Raw genomic sequence first — 21,350 nt, 5'->3', positions numbered from 1 at the left:
ACATATTCCATGCCCATGACGATCTTGGGGGTCAGTTTTGGAAGTTAGGTTAGAGTATCCTTTAATTACGAACTCATTTAGGGAAATATTCTATCCAATTCCAGTTTCACTTAAAAAGAAAAGGTCTAGTTTAGTCTCCTGTAATTGGGCTTCAACCTCTGGAAGGTTAGAACGTAGACCCCTGATGTTGGAGAAGGAGATAGTAGTGGGGGTCTACGTTGGAAGTTTCAGATCCGGGTTTAATCGTGTATTTTTTATTGAAACTTGTCAAGATGGAATTTTGGAGTTTGTGGACTAGGTCGTCAGATTTGCAAGGTTCGGGTCCCTGACTATCAGGCGGATAACGTCAGACCAGATTAAACGTTTACCTCCAGCACCCTTACTAGTGACATGGCTACAAGGATAGACATAGAACAGAAAATTTCCACACTCTCTGCCGACTGTTCACGCAAAATACTGCCAACCTAAAATACAGCTTTTTCTTCTCCCTTTGTCAGAAAAATAACTCATTAAAAAATGAGGGCTGAGTGACAAATAAAGAGAAGCGAGAATAACGGGAGCTGCCGACAACGCTTCCACAAAACGTTCTCTAATCTCCTTTAAAAAAAATCTATTAAGCATTATACTTAATAAAAGTCCAACTGGCGTGTTTTTTTAAAGGGAACTATGGTGATAGATTCGCCTCTCACGATTTAACAATGAATACAATTTCCTAATCCGTTCATGCAATCAACATGGTAGATATAATAAACATTTATGACGAGAAAACGCTATCATTGAATAAAACAATCAGGAGATAAAAATATAAATTAAGTACTGAAATAGAATGTAGTTATTAATATTAGAAATTAAAAAAAAATAAAAATTATCTCGAACACGCATTCGTATTCAGAGAGCAAACTGATTTGAAAAGACTTAATTTTAATATCAGCGTCCCAAAATACTTTTTTTTTTTTAAATTAACCGTTAAAACAAAACGTGATCACTTTCCGAATTTTTGCGAGTGGCGTTTAAGAAATTGCGATATAAGAGAACAGCGAGGGGGGGATTCTGAAATTCAACTAGTGCCGTTATAAGTAAATTCAACATAAAATGAAAAAAAACACAAAAAAAAACAAAAAAATTGAGGGGGTGCGGGTCTGAAAGAAATATAAAATGGTTGAGTATGCTATCCTTAAGATCCACTTGGTAGATATAATAAACATTTATGACGAGAAAACGCTATCATTAAATAAAACAAGAAAAATAATTACTTCAATAAAACAAGAGAATTTCATTAAGAAAGTGTAACTGTGAATTTCACAGCCCCAAGCAAGTTTTATTTTTGTTTTTATATGAATTTGGACATACCGACATTAAACTTAATGATTTTATAATGTACACATAGAAAAAATAAAATAATAATAAAAAAACGCATTCTTTTTAATTTTATCATTAATATTGTGTAGAAATAACTTGGGGTGCTGCTGCAGTCCTACAGCCCCATGCACGAGCCACCACTGCAAATGTTAAACAAAAAAAAATCAATAATTAGGCACAAATCCCATTCAAAAAATGGAGGAGAGGCTGTGTACGCATTTATTTGTTAAAGGCTTATCCATAGCTAACGTTTTTACTCGCACCAACCACTCCAGGGACTGTCTTATTTACTTAAATTAAATCAATGATTTTTATATAACAGAAAAGATTATGTTCAATGCAAACGTTACTGATATGGACATGCAGATTGGATACAATCAGAACGTTGGAATAGAAGTGGATGATAAACTGATCTGGAAAAATCGCTTGTTTTGTGGCGCGTACAGAGATGGGCGATTGGAGAAAAGGGAAACTAAGTGGCTTTTGCACAATATCGGTGAGAGTTGTAGACCTACGGACCAGAATAAGGTTGTTTACTTATGAGTAGAAGGATATCTGATATTGATTGAATTATCGGGGTGAGCGCGTACGCAGACCCCACACTTAAAAATAATGAACCCGAATCGTCCACATTTGGGACGATCGCAAAGGTCAACCCAACCGTAGTGCAATGGAAGGGTCTCACTCTGGAGGAAAGACCTTATTGATCGCCGTAACCTCGGTACCAGGTAAGTATGTTTATTGGGGTCATGTGCACTGTTTTTATATCGTACTTATATACTAACCACCGAGAGGCATTGATAACTTGGGCTATGACAACAGCGTATTCTTTTCATTGTTTGGGGCGCGAGTATATATCGGACACAGTTAATAATTTGAAGAAGAAAAATAATTACTTTAATAAAACAAGAGAATTTCATTTAGAAAGTGTAACTGTGAAGCAACAGTTAATCAACAGAAAACCGCATCACTTATATAAAAGCATATAAGATATCAATGAATACACACTCGAGAGTCAAAAGAATTTTAAAAATTGCATCAGCAGTGAGATAGAAGAATCCAGCCATTTTCCCAGCCATTTTTGTTAGAGAATATTCAATAAAAAAGCCTAGACGAGTGCAAGAGATTGTAATATCTAAAAATAAAGAGATATGACCCCATTAGAGTTATCTACTCTTGAACGGATATATATATATATATATATATATATATATATATATATATATATATATATATATATATATATATATATATATATATATAATAAAATAAAAATTACAATTAAATTTACCAAAATGATCCAAGATGGTAAAACGAAAGTATATTATAAATATTAAAGAATTAATATTTATAAAGTAATCTCAACCAGATGTAAAAGCTCGATAAAACCAAATAGGAGATAATAATAATTATAATAAGAGCAAACAGTTAATAAACTTGTTAAAAACACTTTGAAAAAGGCTTAAAAAACATATTTAATCTGAAAAGAAAACACTTTGTATAATTAAGAGGGAAGGACTTCACTCATAAGGGAAAGACAACAAGACACAGTAGTTAGCCTCAATAAGCGACGTACATGTGTACATTTATTGGGTCCGCCATGACAGTCCCTTTTTCTCTCTCCTTCCTGGAGAGCTCGGGTTAAGGGTACATAACTCAGTGTTATGTTTACATGTTATTTTTTATTTATTTATTTTTTATTTAAAGTCTTTATTTTTATTATTATTATTATTATTATTATTATTATTATTATCATTATTATTATTATTATTATTATTATCCAAGCTGGAAGTCCTTAAATCTAGACGGTAATCGTCTGTTACGGATAGGTCTAGACCTAGCTTCAGATCTTTCATTCTGCCCTGTATCTGTCATTTTCAGGGGTTCATTCTTTATTTGAGTACCTGGAGTGGAAGGTGGGGTTGGTGTTATTTGTATTTGAGGGTGTTGGCTGTCTGGGCGTACTGGGGTTGAGTTTGTAGGTGACTGTGGGGAATGGATCCTGATTCTGTTTGGTAGGTCATCTGGTAGGGTGTCATCATGAGCCAGGTTTCGGCTATCCGTGCTTATTTTGCGAAGGTAACGGCGGTTTCGGAGTGTGGTTCTTCTGCTGCCATCAACTAATACACGGTATTGTCTGTGGGGAAGAGTTTCAACAATCGTGCCGGTGTTATCCCAGCGCAGTGGTTTGTGTCCATGTTGGTTTTGAATTGACACATGTTCCCCAATTCTTAGTGGGTTGAGTTGTTGCCTGTTTTCAGTGTGTTTCATGTTGTTGAGGAAACGCTGGTTAATGGCCCTCTCGCGCATGTCGGCGAGTTCCAACAATTCACGGCGAAATTTTGTGGGGTTTGGTAAGTGGTTATTCAGGGGATGAGCGAATAGAAGTTCTGATGGTGACGCACCTATGTCAGGTGGTGGTGTGTTGCGATGGAGTAGCAGTGCTTTTGCCACTTCATCCGTATCCAGTGAACCATTGGGGCTAACATTTGTTGTTAATATCCTCTTCATATGCTTGACAGCTGCCTCAGCTCTGCCATTGCTTTGTGGATAATATGCGGACGAGACTCGGAGGGATATGCCCCATGTTTTGAGAAATGTCCTCCACTCATCAGAGTTGTATGGGGGTCCACCGTCACAAGCAATTTCCTCCGGCACACCATAATTCACAAAATACCTGCGTAAGATGTTGCATACTGTGGAGATCCTGGCGTCTTGTTGCATTGAAGATACCTCTGTCCAACCTGAATATCTGTCAGCATATATCATATATTTCCGTCCCGCCATGTTGAAAATATCTGTTACTGTCGACTGGAAAGAGTATTCTGGGTGGACAGGCTCCATTGCAGGTTCTTTATGGTTTGATGATGCAATTTCGTTACAGTGCTTGCACTGATTGCGCTTTTCCTGCAATTGTGCTCCCATACCAGACCAAAAAAAACGTTGTCTGGCGTTGCTTCTCATACTGTTGACCCCCTGGTGGCCAACATGAAGTTGGTCGATGAGTTCGCGACGTAGGTTTTTTGGAATTAATATGCGGCCTTCCTTGAATACTAGAGACTGAACTGTATATAGGTCGCTTCGCATATTCCATAACTCTTTAATATTTGGCTGTAGAAGATCCTTGTGTTCAGGGAATCCTTGTTCTATTGTTTCCACGAGGTTAATGTATTGGTGATCCATCACGGCTTCTTGCTGTATGCGCACCATCTTGATAGGAGATGTTTCTTGGTTGTATCGGGATTCTATTCCAGCTTGCAACGCTTCTTCCATGTTATCCAATTCCGCTGCTGCGACCTTGGTGGTATGTGTAGGGATACGGGACATGGCATTTGCTCCACCATTGGCGTCGCCTGGTATTGATATGGCCCTGAACTGGTACATCAGGGTCTGCTCTGTGATATCTAAAATCCTGGGATTTTTATTTCGTCCAAGCTACGATCATTGAATATCGGCACAAGGGGTTTGTGATCAATAGCAAGTATCAGGTGGGGGCAGCCTAAAACAAAGATTTTGCAGCTTTCCAATCCAAACTTTATAGCTAATGCTTCCCCTTCAATTGGTGCATACCAGTTCTCAACAGGTCTAGTGAATCGGGAGCCAGCATATACAACTTTCCAATGTCCTGGCCCACAACGGTGGTCCATTGTGGACGGGCATGCACAATGTTTTTGGAGTAGGGTAAATCCTATTCCTGTTCGACTCCAGTCTGTAGTCAGACATGTTGGGCGATTTATTTCGAATGTTCGAACGCCATCCCGGATGTTTTCTAGGATTGTTTCCTTGGATTGCTGGAAGAGTTGTTCCAATGTATCGTCCCAGTAAAACCTGCTGTTATGTTTCAGTAGTTCTCTGAAGGGTGACATGATGGGTGCTTGGGCAAACGCATATGAAACTTGGTTAATCAAACCAAAGAAAGATCTAACTCCTGTAATGTTTGTCGGTGATGGGAAGTTTCTGATGCCCTCAAGTAATTTTTGAGATGGTTTGTACCCTGTTAAGCTGATGTCGAAGCCAGCAAACTCTACATTGTCTTTTGCGAATTGGAATTTTTCTGGGTTAAATACTATTCTATTTTCAGCACATAGTATGATGTATCCTACGGTGTGCCAAAAGGATAGTGCCATATCATCATCCCACAAGATAGAGTCGTCCACACAGCGAGCAACACAAGGGAAACCTTCTGTAATGGTGTCGAATCTCTTTGTGTAACCATCATTGGACGCTTGGAAACCTTGGGGGCTCGCAAATACCTCTATCTGCCCCATTCTGTTATGAAAGTGGTGGCATCCCGTGCCTTTACAGCCAGAAAACACTGTGATATCCGTTCCAGGCATCCAGAATAGTTTTCTTTTTTCCTGGGGGTATCGTATTGACAATATTGAATGGGGAGGGTGTGTGGTGTGTTTCTCGTCTTGTCATTGCATTTAAATTTTGGCGGTCGACCGTTCTACTTGGGCTGCCATCATTTTTGGGTACGGTGATCATTCTCGAACACCATGTCGTTGGTGTCCCTGCTGGCACTGGTTCAATGATGTTCAGTGCTACGTCTGCATCAAGCTGGGATTTGACAGCTTCTTTCCAGTGGTGAGGGACAGGGATTGGTTTGTGAACAGCTTTAGGTTGGTGGTTGTCGAGGAATGTGATAGTAAGCGGTTCTCCGGTCATGGTCTGCAATTTCTGGTGTGTACATGTATTAAATGCACTGCTGGCAAAATAGCATTTGATCCAGCTCTCTATCTCTCCTCGATATTTCCGGTGTGGCAGGAAACGGGAGCTTGTCTGGCAGTGGTGGGCATGGTGATCTGTATGGGCATCCGCATGGGGCTAACATTCGGTCAGTTGGTTTGTGGTCCATCTTCGTTGTAGCTACCAGACTATTAATTTGTGCTGGAAAGTCGTCGTTGATAATTTGGAGTTTTTTCAGGGCCGTTTGTGATATATACAGGCCCTTAACTCTTGGGCTGATGTATATCACCTCCGAATATGTTGCCTTACCGAGTGACATCGTGGCAATTAAGGCCCCCTTAATGGGCAGGTTGTCATGATTAACGGCACGTAACCGATGTCTGGTGCGCAGCAGATGTTCAGAAGTGCACCCCAGATTGTTCAATAAGTCCACACCAGCTGTACTTGTCTGAGCTCCTGTGTCTGCCAAAGCGAGCAATTGGACGGGTTGGTGTTTCATATGTATATGTCTGAATCGTCCGAGATGTTGCTGGGCCTTTGTATCTAATGTGATAGTAACATTGAAAAATGGAGGTGGCTCTGGTCGGCTTGGTGTGAACTTGCTGTTGGTCCATGACCCATGCGGGATCCCCTCTTCTTCATCTAGTCATTTAGGTTGCACAGTCATTGTCGATATGAACGAAGAATCTTCATCTTGGCTGTCATTTGGGTAGTCTCCCATTATGGCATTTGACGATGTTGTGCCATAGCATGTGGTTGAGAAGTGGTTCTCTTTGCCACATTTGTGGCATGATTTGCCCCAAGCGGGGCATTGTCTTCGTCCTTTTGGGTGTGCCTTGTGTCCACAACCTTTGCATTTGCCATTATCATTTTTGGTCTTGTCTGGTGGTGAAAACTTTCTTGATGACGCAGATTTAAATTGGGCCACTTGTGTGATCTCTGCTGGTCGGAAGTGGTTTGATACTCTGGCGGTAGATTCTAGAGTCAAGAGACGTCTAGTTAAGTCATTTAGAGTTGGCAGGGACGTAATCTCTGCTAAAATTTTGCTCTGGTGGGAGGTGTCCCGTAATCTGGCAATGATTTGAGATTTGATCATGTCTTCGGAAAATGGCATTGTACATTGCTGGTTGCCACAATTGAAAGCGCAGAGCATCGCTTGTGATTTCAACCGGGAAATAAAGGATGTGATAGTCTCCCCATCACTTTGTCTCATTACAAAGAACTGCTGACGGTATACCTCGGGATGGACGGTTTTCACGGCAACAGATTTAATATATTCCAGCAGCTGCTCCTCTGTAGCATTATGCAGGGCATCCGGACCAATAAAATTGAATAACATCTCATTGAAAGATGAATTGCAGATTTTCAGATGAATTGCAGGTAACTATAATTTTCTGTTTTTTTTTGTTTGTTTTTATTTATTTATTTATTTATTTGCATTAATGAATTATGTATTTGTTGTTTGGTTAAGCTTGGCTTATGTTTATTTTGTCCTTGAACGTTTTTCAATAATATAACAAGATTTTATATATTATTCCTATATACTTGCCTCCCCACAAATGCAGAGTTAGACACAAGGTTGGTTTTAATAATATAACTATTAACAACAACAACAACAACAACAACAAAAAAGATTATATCTGTTGTTCTTATTTATTGCCTCCCCAAAAGTTATACATAAAGTCGCTTTTAATGAGGAGAAAATCCAGTTCCCTCAACTGAGGCACACTTGATAGGAACAATTTTTTTTTTAGTCATTAACGATTTCTCCTACACTGAACGAGGACAGAAAATATACACTGTGATCTGCTATGCACAAGGACTCTTTACCTGCATCCCACGCCGAGGACTGAAAAGAATGTATTTTATGTAAAATGTTTAATCTTACAAAACTTGCCTTTGGTTAATTTGTCTTAATATTTATTTATTAAGCATTAACACACATGATATTGAAACGAATTTGCACGCATAACTAACGCATGATCTAAATTCGTAATTTGTACTTTGGAGCATTTTCTTCTCTTATTTGAGTTGTTTATGTGAAATATCCAGTTTGTTAGTTTTTTTTTTGTTGTTTTTGTTTTTTTTTTATGAGGATTAATTGAATATTCAGATTGAACGAACATTTTTACACGAGGAACGAAATAATTTTTACACCGTATTACGTTGACCTAAATTGTTTGTTTTTTCTTTTTAGTTGATTTTCTCTTTAAATAATTTCACGTTTAAATCGTTACACTTTGAATTTTAATTCGTTTATATTTTCATATATTTTATTTCTTAATGAATTGGAAACACACAACAAAAGTTGTATAAATTTATAAAAGAAATCCTAACAAACAAAACACAAAAGAAAAAACGAATTCATCCTATTTTTTTTTTTTCGTATTGAAATCGTGGAATGAAAGGTAAGTGTTTTGTTTTCTTTTTTTTTTCTTTTATGTTTACACTTAAAAACATTTCCATTCGATAACTTTTTAAAAATAATCTTAAAAATTTAATTATGTTTATTTTTTATTTCAATACAATAAAAAAAAAAACCCATCCATTCCTTCATACTTCATAACAGACGTGATTAAAAAAGTCTCCGGTTAAAAAATCGGTACTCATGCAGAGAGTGATCCGTGATGAAATAATAACGTTATTATTTAAAAAGCCATTCTTAACATGGGGAGAGGAGAGTGTTTTGTACGTATCATGTACTTTAACCTTACAATTGAATAAAAAAAACATAAAACTTTAATTAAACGTGGAGATACGATTTAAAAAAATAGCGCTGATCAGTCTGCATTGATACCAAAACATCTTCTAGAAAATATAAGCGCTGACATATGATTATATATTTTCCATCTGATATTTAGTTTTTGTCCAAAATATGCTTATTTAACTAAAAGTTTTGTGACTTCTGAGAAAATAATAATGTTTCCTATAGTAAACACAATAAATTTATTCAAAGTTCGTTTTATTGAGCGTAAAAAAACATGCATTTTCGAATTTAATTGCTGAAAGATTTTCAAAAATAATTTTCCTGTTTGCATTCTATGAAGTCGCTTGAGATTTAATCTTGATTTTTATGTTTAATCCAATATTTTAGATTTTAGAAAGGTTATTAGGCCACTTTTAGCAAATATGTATTTATGGCGAATTCCCAGGATACAGTGCCTGAAAGATTGTAGACGTTGCAACAGATTGGTCTGTTGCGACCACAAAATCATTTAGTTGATAAATTTGTGTAGGTGTGTCAGAAATTTCGTGAAAATAGTGAATAATTCCACCCCATCTTTCCAAGCTTATAACTCCTCGAAAAATGTAAGTCAAGCCCTAATTTTTTTTTTCAATTAAAGGAGCAAGGACCAAGGTTTCATTAAAAAAAAAGGTTTTAAACTTCGGATTTTACAGGTAAATTTCTAACAAACAGTACTTTTTTTTTAATTTGAATATATTATTTATTGACCTTTTCTCTTCAATTTGTGATACATAAGACTTTGGTACATAAATTAATTATTTACTTTTTTAATAGACATTTCAAAATGGGAGACGTAAATTATTCGATCCCCCTGTCTTTCCAAGCTTATAACTCCTCGAAAAATGTAATTCAATCCCTAAAGGTTCCATTAAAAAGAAAAGAAAAAAACAAATAACGTTGTTTAAAAAAAAGGGTTTTAAACTTCAAACTTTACAGGTAAAATTCTAAAAAAACACTACGTTTTTTTTGTTTTAAATTTGAATATATATTTATTGACCTTTTCTCTTCAATTTGTGAGTAAATTAATTATTTACTTTTCGGTGAGTAAATTAATTATTTACTTTTTAATAGAGACTTGAAAATGGGGGATCGTGAATAAAAAAAACGTTACTCTAAAATATTATATTCGGTTTATTATAAAGAACATAAAATTTCACATTGACCCTGAAAATATCGTAAAAATAGAATCAATAGAAAAATTTTGATAGATTTTTAAAGTTTAAAAATTGAAAAATATTGAGTTCGGAAAATTCATTACTTTTTTTTTTAAATATTTCTATTACTTTTAAAACAACTTTAATAGTTTATTTTGGAAGTATAATCCATAAAGAAAATAAACAACCCACTTTTAACAGAGAAATTACGAGCTTTTTTTATATTTTATTCGTGTTAGGGGTGTCAAAAATTCCTACAAAAATTCTGATACACCTAGTGGATCAGTACTCACAAAAAAACAGCCTTAAATAGTAAAATGCATTGGCCCACATAAGGAAAAATCAGGTGCACGTGAAAAAACCCTCATAAAAGAAAGGAAACAAGCAACTTTCTGTTGTCAGAGGTAAAGAATTATTTCCTCTACTCTCCCATCTTCAGAAAAAAAAATCAAACGAACAAGAATATTTTTTTTTTCAATCTTGTTTTTGGCAATTATAACAATACCAGCTGTCCTCTTCAGGAGGGGGATGATGGAAGCACTAACCATAACCATCGCAGCCAATCATTGCCACTCCATCATCCGTATTCCCACATCCCGGACAAATGCAATCTTGCTCCTCGTCCACCAGAGATGGTTCTAAACCGTGCCAATCAGGCTGCGGGGAAGGCAAATCCTCCTCTGTGGAAGTGCTCTCTTGAAGGCAGAAGGGGCAATACAAATTTTCTTCCCCTAGTTGAAATTGACTTAGGCCTATGCATGAAAAATGAAACTGGTCATCGCATCTGTCGCAGCATACCATGGGACTCCCATCGTCGGGTAAACTGCACACTGGGTAATTCCCAACATGTTCTCCCCCTGCAGGTTGAACCTCAGATGCCGTATCAAGGGAGGTGTGCTCTTCCTGGTCATGGCCACCCTGTATATGTAGGACTTTCTTGGTCCTTACTCCAGTGGGTAAAGGTTTTTCAACGAGTGCACCTGCAGGGACCCATCCTCACGCGTTACCTGCACAGATCTCACCAAGCCATCCTCTCCTTGGTACAACTGCATAACCTTTCCCAAGATTCAAAATGGTCGATTTGGGTTAGGAATCCTGATCAAAACCACTTTCCCATCGAAATTAGTAACATATCCAAGAATTATGGAAAAATTATAAAATGTGAGTTAATTGATTTATGTGTTTTTAATGAAACAATTAGCCCAGGCAATATATCAAAGTTATTTTTTTTAGTTAGTAGTATTATTTTAAGAATAATATGATGGTGTTTTCATTAATGCTGAACGCCTACATATTTTGTCTTGCTAATATTTAAATATTTAAGATAAATTAGACGCCCTTCGTTACAAATAATTTTTACATTCAGATGAATTAAGTGTGAACGGATATTTTTGTTCCCCAGTAAAAGCAAGGTGGACCTGTAAATTCACCCTTGCCCATTCGTCTGTTTGCACATTTCTAAAAAAATCTACGCCTTGAAATTTTTTGAAATTTTGCGCTAACATTAGAAATGATATGATTAAAACAGAAACAGTACGGATTTTCCGGGAAAACTCCAGTTGCCTCCCTCTGGAAGGGGGGGGGGTGTTTCGGGTAAAAATGGCTAAAATTGGCCCTTTTGTGCTTATTCAAAAAAAATTGATGCCTTGGATTTTTATAAAACTTTTTGATAAGATGTGACTGATTTCTATATAATTTGGTTTGTCTATATTTCCTAATGACTTTTGTGTGTGCCCTAGGGGCTCTTTTTGGATTTATAAAAGCACTTCATTTTTGGGAGTATATTACCATATTTGTTCAAAATTATTTGCATGTATTAAGCAGTTTTGCATGGTGTTGAACTTGGGGATTTTTATGGCTAAATGATTGGAAAAATGATAGATTTAGTCATTTCATTTTCTTTTTGCATTGTGCCGAACTCAGATTTACATATGTAAAGGCATAAAACTGCACAGTTTGTTCATTTTCACCAAAATTTGACGTCCTCTGGGGACTTTTGAGGCTAAATAGGGGGGAATACTGAACTTAGTCATTTTTATGCCTCGTACACTGTGCATAGAATTTGGCAACTAAGCATGCATATATTAAGAAAATGTTTCTATATATTTTTATTCTTTTGCATCTTCATATATCACTTCTATGTATGTCATATACCACTTCTATGTATATAATATATCACTTCTATGTATTTCATATACCACTTCTATGTATATAATATACCACTTCTATGTATTTCATATATCATTTCTGTGCATTTCATATATCACTTCTATGTATTTCATATATAACTTCTATGTATTTTATATATCACTTCTATGTATGTCATATATCATTTCTATGTATTTCAAATATCACTTCTATGTATGTCATATATCATTTCTATGTATTTCATATATCATTTCTATGTATTTCATATATCACTTCTATGTATGTCATATATCATTTCTATGTATGTCATATATTATTTCTATGTATTTCATATATCACTTCTATGTATTTCATATATCATTTCTATGTATTTCATATATCACTTTTATGTATTTCATATATCATTTCTATGTATTTCATATATCACTTCTATGTATGTCATATATCATTTCTATGTATTTCATATATCCTTTCTATGTATTTCATATATCACTTCTATGTATTTCATATATCACTTCTACGTATGTCATATATCATTTCTATGTATGTCATATATCACTTCTATGTATTTCATATATCATTTCTATGTATTTCATATATCACTTCTATGTATGTAATATATCAGTTCTATGTATGTCATATATCATTTTTATGTATTTCATATATCATTTCTATGTATTTCATATATCATTTCTATGTATTTCATATATCATTTCTATGTATTTCATATATCACTTCTATGTATTTCATATATCACTTCTATGTATTTCATATATCATTTCTATGTATGTCATATATCACTTATATGTATGTCATATATCACTTCTATGTATGTAATATATCAGTTCTAGTTATGTAATATATCACTTCTATGTATGTCATATATCATTTCTATGTATTTCATATATCACTTCTATGTATTTCATATATCATTTCTATGTATTTCATATATCATTTCTATGTATTTCATATATCACTTCTATGTATGCCATATATCATTTCTATGTAAGTCATATATCATTTCTATGTGTCATATATCACTTCTATGTATTTCATATATCACTTCTATGTATTTCATATATCACTTCTATGTAAGTTATATATCACTTACATGTATATGTTTGTAGGAAGCAAAAACGTATATGAATTATTTTGATTGACTTATTTTAATTTACTATCATTGTTACATTAAGATGTGCATTTATACACACACAAACACATATATATGTATATATATGTACATTGCAATATTGTATAGATAAATATTAATCTATTTCTTCTCGTAATGATGAAATAAAAACAATGCTAGATGTAATGTCAACTAGATTATATCTTAAGCAACACCTTGATCGATTGGCTCTGTGTCAAGTTAGAAAATATTTAGTTAATTCTTTAAATGTATTTCATATGGATTGAAAATTAAATTGCGAGTTCAATCTATTATTATTATCAATACTGATTCATATTGACAACAATACACAAACAGAATTGAAATATTTGAATACGAATACTAAAAATATTGAATTTATACAATTTTTTTGCAGATGTTCCCGATTAAACCCTATTATTATTGAATTTCAATGGAGTATACTTTTTTAAACTTTAACCTATAAACATTTATTACTTCATTTGAGAGACTACAGCGACATCCATTGGAAGATTTGTGTGTATGTATGGGTATTTTTTCATCAAAATACGGTTTACTCGTACATTTGAGAACACACACTCCACATCCACTCGACTATCTGTAAAATGATAAACATCCAGTGTACCAGTAAGTTCTGGGAACATCAAACTGAAAGAACAGTTGGAAATGACATATATCAAATATTATGACCATATGATCCCTGCGGACAGCTACCTTAAAAATGCTGCTATCAAACCTGACATAGTTATATGGGATTAGTCAGAAGGAGAGACGCAACCTTGGTTGAAGTGAATGTCCTTAATGATGGAGGTCTTAACAGAGCTGAAATGGAGAAACAGACTAAATATCAAGGTCTCATGTATTGTATGAAAAACTAAAATCTTACAGAGATATCAATCATACCAGTTATTATAGGTACCACCGGGCTTATGGAGAAGAACCAGAAGTCCTATCTAACTAATATTCCTAGTGAACCAAATGCCAAACAGATCCAGACAATTGTACTCAAGGGATCGACGAGGATATGTGGGTGGGGAGTATTTCTCATAAAAATACGGTTTACTGGGACATTTGAGTACTTGAACGCCTACTAGACACTGTCCTCGAATGTCTAAGGTCTATCTGTACAGGGGTTTGTCAGAACAATCTGGCATGATGATATTTTCCATATAAGTAAACCCTGACCAAATATTCAAAACCACATTTTGTATTCGCAGCCCAAATAAGATCTCCTCACCATGGCCAACCCATATTAGCTTTTACGAGAAATGGTGCACCTTCTACAAGTGGTTTTACCTCAAGTAATAGTACGAAACTGTATACTCTACAAGACTAGATGAATTCTTGTCCTGGAATTCAGTAAAACTTAGAGACCAAACAGAAAGTGATACATATGAAACTTGTTCTGAATATTCAGTTTTTATGAAACATGAGAATTCACACTGGTAAAGGTCATGTTCTTTTATAGTACGTGGATATTCATGATCTGCAAACTCAAGTTTAGTGAGACATATGCAAACCTGATTTTTGAGAAGTAAAATTACAAAATAAAATTTAAAAAATGAGAAAGCAACATTCTTGTAAAGTTTGTGGATATTCTTTTTCTCAAAAATCAGACTTAGTGAGGCATGTCCGAACTCACACCGGGGAAAAGCCACATTCTTGTGATATTTGTGGATATTCTTGTTCTCAAATATCATCGTTAGTGACACATATGAGAATTCACACTGGGGAAAAGCCGTATTCATGTGAAGTATGTGGATATTGTTTTTCACAAAAATCGATGTTAGTGATACATATGAGAACTCACACTGGGGAAAAGCCACATTCTTGTGAAGTGTGTGGATATTCTTTTTCACAAAAATCGAGCTTAGTAATACATATGAGAATTCACACTGGGGAAAAGCCATATTCTTGTGAAGTGTGTGCATATTCTTTTTCACAAAAATCGAAGTTAGTGATACATATGAGAACTCACACTGGGGAAAAGCCACATTCTTGTGAAGTGTGTGGATATTCTTTTTCACGGAGATCGAGCTTAGTGATACATATGAGAACTCACACTGGGGAAAAGCCATATTCTTGTGAGGTGTGTGCATTCTCTTGCTCTAAAAAATCAACTTTACTTAAGCATATGAAAACTCACACTGAGGAATCTTAGGGAGATATCAGTCATACCAATTATTATAGGTGCCACATGGCTTATGATGAAGAACCTGAAACCCTACCTAACAAATAGTGAACCAAATGCAAAAGAAATTCAGACAAGGAACAAAAAGCGCTTTTGACTGTTTTAAATAAAAGCAATGTTTGGCTGCTCCATACTCAGCATTACAATCATCAAATGAAGAAAATTTAAAACAAAACGAAAATCAACATTGTTTTAAGTATGCTGATATGTTTGTTTTAAGAATCAAATTTTCAGTCCAATATGAGAACTAAGACTAGGGAAAACCTATTTATGTTTTTTTATTATGATACGATTTTTGTTATTATTTATTAAGTTTCTCGATACACATGAAAAAGCAAATCATTGGAAACTGTTTTTCTGCAAACTATGTGCATAGCTTTATTCTAAAATTTTGCATTTTTCATATAATAAGTTTGAGCTTAAATAAAACAAACGTGAAATAATTCATGAGTGATGAAACAATTCGAAATTATTATAATATGTCTGTGAAATATATCAATATTTTTATTTTAGGTTCTAGAATATGCAACACGATTTTAGAATATGTTATATTATGTAAAAGTAAAGAATTTACACGTTTAAACGACATTGTCTTTGAAATATATAAATATTTCTTTTAGGTTCTAGAATATGCTACAATATCTATTTTAGTAAAGAATTGTGTTAAAACGACATGGTTTCTGAAATATATAAATATTTATTTTATATTTTAGAATATGTTACAATATGTAAATATAAAGAATTGCTTCTGAAATATATAAATATTATTGATTTTAGATTTTAGAATATTCTACAATATATAAAAATAAAGAAATGTGGTAAAATTGTCTCTGAAATATAAAAATATCATTTTGTATTTTAGAATATGCTACAATATGTAAAAATAAAGAAATTGGAGAAAATGATATTGTCTCTGAAATATAAAAATATTATTGATTTTAGATTTTAAAATATTCTACACTATTTAAAAATAAAGAAAGGGTGTTGTTTCTGAAATATATACATATTATACAGATTTTTATGAAAGCAAAAACGCTAATAAAAATCGCAAGTAATAATGAGACACAATTCATAGAAGACCAAGTTATAAAAGCAACAAATTCTGGTATATATTTTAATCATAATGAAATTTAAATATTAGCCCATAGAAGGAACAACTTAATTTGCTGAAACTGCTATAAAATATAGCCGAGATGCTAAATTATATCAGTTTTTCGGATTCGTTTATAAACTGTTATAAAATTACAAACACTTGACAAAAGTCATATTCTTGTAAAGCATTTATTCTGATAAAAAATAACGGCGAAATGCTAAATTATATGAGAATTAAAGTTTAATTTTATGTAAAAGAATTTACACTGAGAAAAATTCCAAAACTATTTGTAAATATACATTTTAAACTAAGTTACATATATTTAAACAATTGCGATTAGAATGTTAAATATTTCTCGTAATGTATAAGATAACAGGTGATTGATTGGCATCCGATACGTAATGTATAAGATAACAGGTGATTGCTTGGCATTCGATACGTAATGTATAAGATAACAGGTGATTGCTTGGCATACACTACGTAATGTATAAGAATGGCATCCGATACGTAATGTATAAGATAACAGGTGATTGCTCTGCATTCGCTACGTAATGTATAAGATAAACGGTTATTGCTTGGCATACGATACGTAATGTATAAGATAACAGGTGATTGATTGGCATCCGATAGGATGCTTTTTCTCAGCTAGAACAAAATGATCAGAAAATAAGCAACATATCCAGTAGATCTTGAATGTATCGCAATGTGATGAATACTCTACAAAATTTCTGGTAGCATAAATTATTAACAATTTTAGTTGTTGTTTAATCTGTTGATTTGTAAGAAATCCAAAGGAGCATTGCTTCATACAAGTCTTATATCTCCTTAACAGACAAACACTTCGTCCTTACAAATAAAATACAGATGAATAAAATACGCTTTTGTCTCTAGTTACATACAACATTTATGAACAATTATTGTCTTGAGTGTAGCTTAAAAAGAACACACAGGATGTAGAAGGAAACGGTTCTGCACTAACAACCAAAAAGGGTAAAAGAAAGGAGCAGAAAATTCTAATCTTGGTTTTGATTGATTACCAATGGAATTTACTATGATACAAAAATAATCAAAAGAGAATTCACACAAAAGGGATGTTGGAATGTAAGATAACCAAAATAGAATTATTACAATTAGTTTTTTTTTTACTGTAAACTATAAGATGACTTAATTGGTGACTGTTATTGCAATCTCTGAAAGCAGATGGACTTACTAGGGAAGTTACAGACATGGAATAAAGCTATATTATAATATAACTTGGTGATATAGTGTTTCACTCGGGTACAGTTATATTCTTTGTAACCTGAGTAAAAGATAAGGTATATTTTGCTTTTGTCTTACCTGCCACAATGACAAAAACTTCAATTCATCATGTTAAAATAATTATATCGCGTACATTATTTGCCGCGGTTGTGAACAGTGTTAACGTGTGTATATACCTACAAAAATGGCGCTATATACTACAAACTAGAAGAGAGAGAACTCTATACACATTCAAAGGCAAATATCTATGAAGAGGATTACATTGACGCTATACAACCTGACACATATATATGCACATCAAATATATAGATAGATATGTATGTATGTATGTATGTATATACACCAGTATACTTCAACACATGCTCTCCCTATTTTTTATTGAGGTTTGTGAAAAGCAACAAACAAATCTAAGCATTGATTAGATTATTAAACAAAACATTCGGCGTTTTATATTGAAAATAACAACCCCTGCTATCAACATGCGAAAATGAATCTTGCAAATGTACAGTTTATATTATGTATTCTTAAAGCGATAATCAAGGCGATAAATCTACTACTGACTAAATGTTTGAGACATTAATTCTGCTACTTAAGCATATTGTATGTATTAAATAAACTATGTATTTATGTATTGAATTAACACTTGAACATCAACAAAACAAAACAAAAACAAGAGTCATTTTTACTATTTATTAGTTACCTTAATTTAAAAAATCTGACGACTTTATAAATTCAAGTTTTACAAGGTGATATTTTGAGTAGGATTTTATATTCTCATAGTCAAGTGGAGTCAGTTTGTTATGAAAAGTAAATTCCAGTAGTTTTTCTCATTTAGAGTGATATTACCTTTTCGATTGATCATAAACTGCCAATACTTCAAATCGGTCATGAAACAAAGTAAATCACATACTCAGATGCAAAATATTCAAATTAACATGTGATTAAACAGAAATCTAGTATTTACAAACTTACTGGAATTTATTACTATAAATGATATGAGATTTAATAGAAATCTAGTAATGTACAAATTTACTGGAATTTATTACTATAAATGATATGATACTGTGCTCCACGATGGTTTTAATTATGAAAGTCACATGATAGAGTGCCCGACGCGGATCTATTGCAATCATTTGTAATAGAAAGAAAATCATATACAAAATTGGTAAAACACTGTTATTAAACAATACCAATTGAACAACGACAATCCATGATGTCAACATCATAAAAGGGAAAAACAATATATGTAAATATGCCACACCCGTGTCTACTTAATTTTTCTGGCAATAAATTAACTCTAGACCCAAAATGATTGAAACACATAAATCTACTCCCTCATCAGCACACAATTCCCTTCCCTGACTTAGCATCTATGAAAAATTCAATCTAAAGTAAAATATATGAAGTGTTTGGGCATCAAGCACAAGTTGCAGATTAGCACGACAAAAAAGCAAGGAAATCTAAGCATTTATTGGCTTGATTAGTAAAATGTACACCTGCCAAAAAATCTGCTTCTTAATAAATGCTAGAATGCTTACAACCTGCACCAAGGCCGCCAACAGAGTTAATCACCTGTTCTATTGTATGCGTCCTTCCGTCTAGATAGACGATAGAGAATCGTGCCTGAAAGTTGTCATGAGTGGTGGCAACTGTGACTGCTGCTGATGCTGTCCTTTTGCACCTGTCTCTTTTCTCCTCCCACTGTTCATCTCTTCTCTCCTCGCTCAGCCGGACGCATTTCTTCACTTTGACTCTCCAGGAGTCACAGTCTGCAACATAGGATTCAAGGTCAACAGGGTTGTTGTTGCCGGATTTTAATTCCCTTTTGCACACACCATAACATCGGTGGGTCTACTGCCTGCTAAGAGCTCGCCATAAATGATGTCTTTGTGCAGACGTCTGTGGGAGAGGTGGGCCAACAGTCTTGGAAGATTTGCTTTGGCAAGAACGTCTTTGTTCAGAACGCGGTCCTGCCATGTAATGCCTAAGATATTTCTTAGATTGTGCAAATGGAAGGCATTTAGTCTGCGCTCTTGACGTGTGTAGAGGGTCCATGTCTCACTGCAGTAGAATAACATGCTGATGGCACAGGCTTGATACATCCTCATCATTGTTTTAGTCGGCATGTTGTTATTCCACGCTCTGTTTGTCAGGCTGGGCATAGCTGTTGCTGCTTTTCCAATGCAGGTGTTTAGCTCGGCATCCAGTGAGAGGTTGTTGAAAATAATGGATCCTAGATAGGTGAAGTCGTTCACCATCTCTAGTGTCTGATCTCCAATGGATATGCAGGGGGCGTTGCTAACATCTTGAACCATGACATTTGTTTTCTTGAGGCTTATTGTCAGACCAAGCTCATTGTAAGCACGGGTGAGGCGGTCAAGGAGTTGTTGGGGGGGTCCTCAGAATGGGCCGCTAATGCTGCATCATCTGCAAACAGCATTTCCATGATTAGGGCACATAGACGGGCCAGGTGTAAAAGACTTCCATCTCCTCTTGTGCGAATATAGACACCAACTTCATGAAAAGTGTATAGTAATAGAAGTGAGAAAAATAAGCCAAAAAGAGTTGAGGCAAGAATACAGCCCTGTTTAACAACACTGAAGATGGGAAAAGATTCTGAAAGTTATCCATTGAATTTGACGGACCCCCTTCATGTCTTCATGAAAAGAGGTGATCATTCTCACGAGTTTGGAGGAACATGCTATCTCACGAGTTTGGGAAACATCCTATTTTTTGTAGTAACATAATGAGGTCGCTTCTGTTAACCAGGTCAAATGCCATTGTGAGATCAATAAAAGCGAGATACAGTGATTTCGTCTGCTCCTGTAGTTGTTGTAATGAGAATACCATGTCAACAGTTGACTTTTCTGCTTTAAAACCGCATTGCGCCTCTGGTTAAACTCTCTCTGCGAGTGACTGGAGTCTTTTCAATACAACACGAGTGAAGACCTTTCCAACAAAACTTAGCAGAGTGATGCCATGGTAATTATTACAATCACCGTGATCACTTTTATTATGGTAAAGCGTTCTGATGTTGGTGTCACGCATGTCTTGCGGAACCGAACCCTTTTCCAAGTATTGAAAAAGAAGTTGATAGAGATGATCTATTGGAGTAAGGATATTACAACGCTTGAGCGTTTGATAATAAATAAAAAGGTTAATAAAAACCTGAACCAAAACTGCACACAAGTAAGGATATTTCAATAATGTCTGATAATAAATGATAAAGTACAGAGAGAATATATAAATCGCCTTTAATGTCATTTAGAATAAAATTACAACCTGCGTTTAACATGATAGGAATGTATTGAGGGGGGGGGATAAAATTTATCTCGTAGAAGATCGAGTGCTACAGAGGAATTATTAATATCCTTAAATGACTTGAAAACAGTAAACGAAGTAATATAATTGTCCTAATATTAAAAAAAAACATTAAAAATTAGACAATATTTTCCAAACCAATTGTATCAAAACTTAAAAAATATACTATACTTTATCTTGTGTATCTTTTGCTTATAGCTAATAAAAATTAGTTACCCTCATGATAACATATTGTATAGAAA

The 21,350-nt window shown here is 34.4% G+C and overlaps 1 protein-coding gene and 1 non-coding gene across 2 annotated transcripts; both read right to left on the bottom strand.

Moving 5' to 3' along the window:
• Positions 1-1,932: 1,932 nt before the first annotated feature.
• LOC145271551 (U1 spliceosomal RNA) lies at positions 1,933-2,095 on the bottom strand. The gene has a single exon (XR_013865961.1). It is a non-coding gene; the product is annotated as a U1 spliceosomal RNA (small nuclear RNA).
• A 17,506-nt stretch (positions 2,096-19,601) lies between these two features.
• LOC145270259 (uncharacterized) lies at positions 19,602-20,102 on the bottom strand. The gene has a single exon (XM_080125901.1). It carries the CDS (start codon positions 20,100-20,102, stop codon positions 19,602-19,604), a length of 501 nt encoding a protein of 166 aa, XP_079982027.1.
• Positions 20,103-21,350: the final 1,248 nt, after the last annotated feature.

This window comes from Euprymna scolopes, chromosome 46 (genome assembly GCF_053919585.1).
Source record: "Euprymna scolopes isolate OS-2025 chromosome 46, ASM5391958v1, whole genome shotgun sequence".
Lineage (NCBI taxonomy): Eukaryota > Metazoa > Mollusca > Cephalopoda > Sepiida > Sepiolidae > Euprymna > Euprymna scolopes.
Note: the sequence above shows the minus strand (reverse complement) of the source record. Positions and strands in the feature narration are given on the sequence as shown.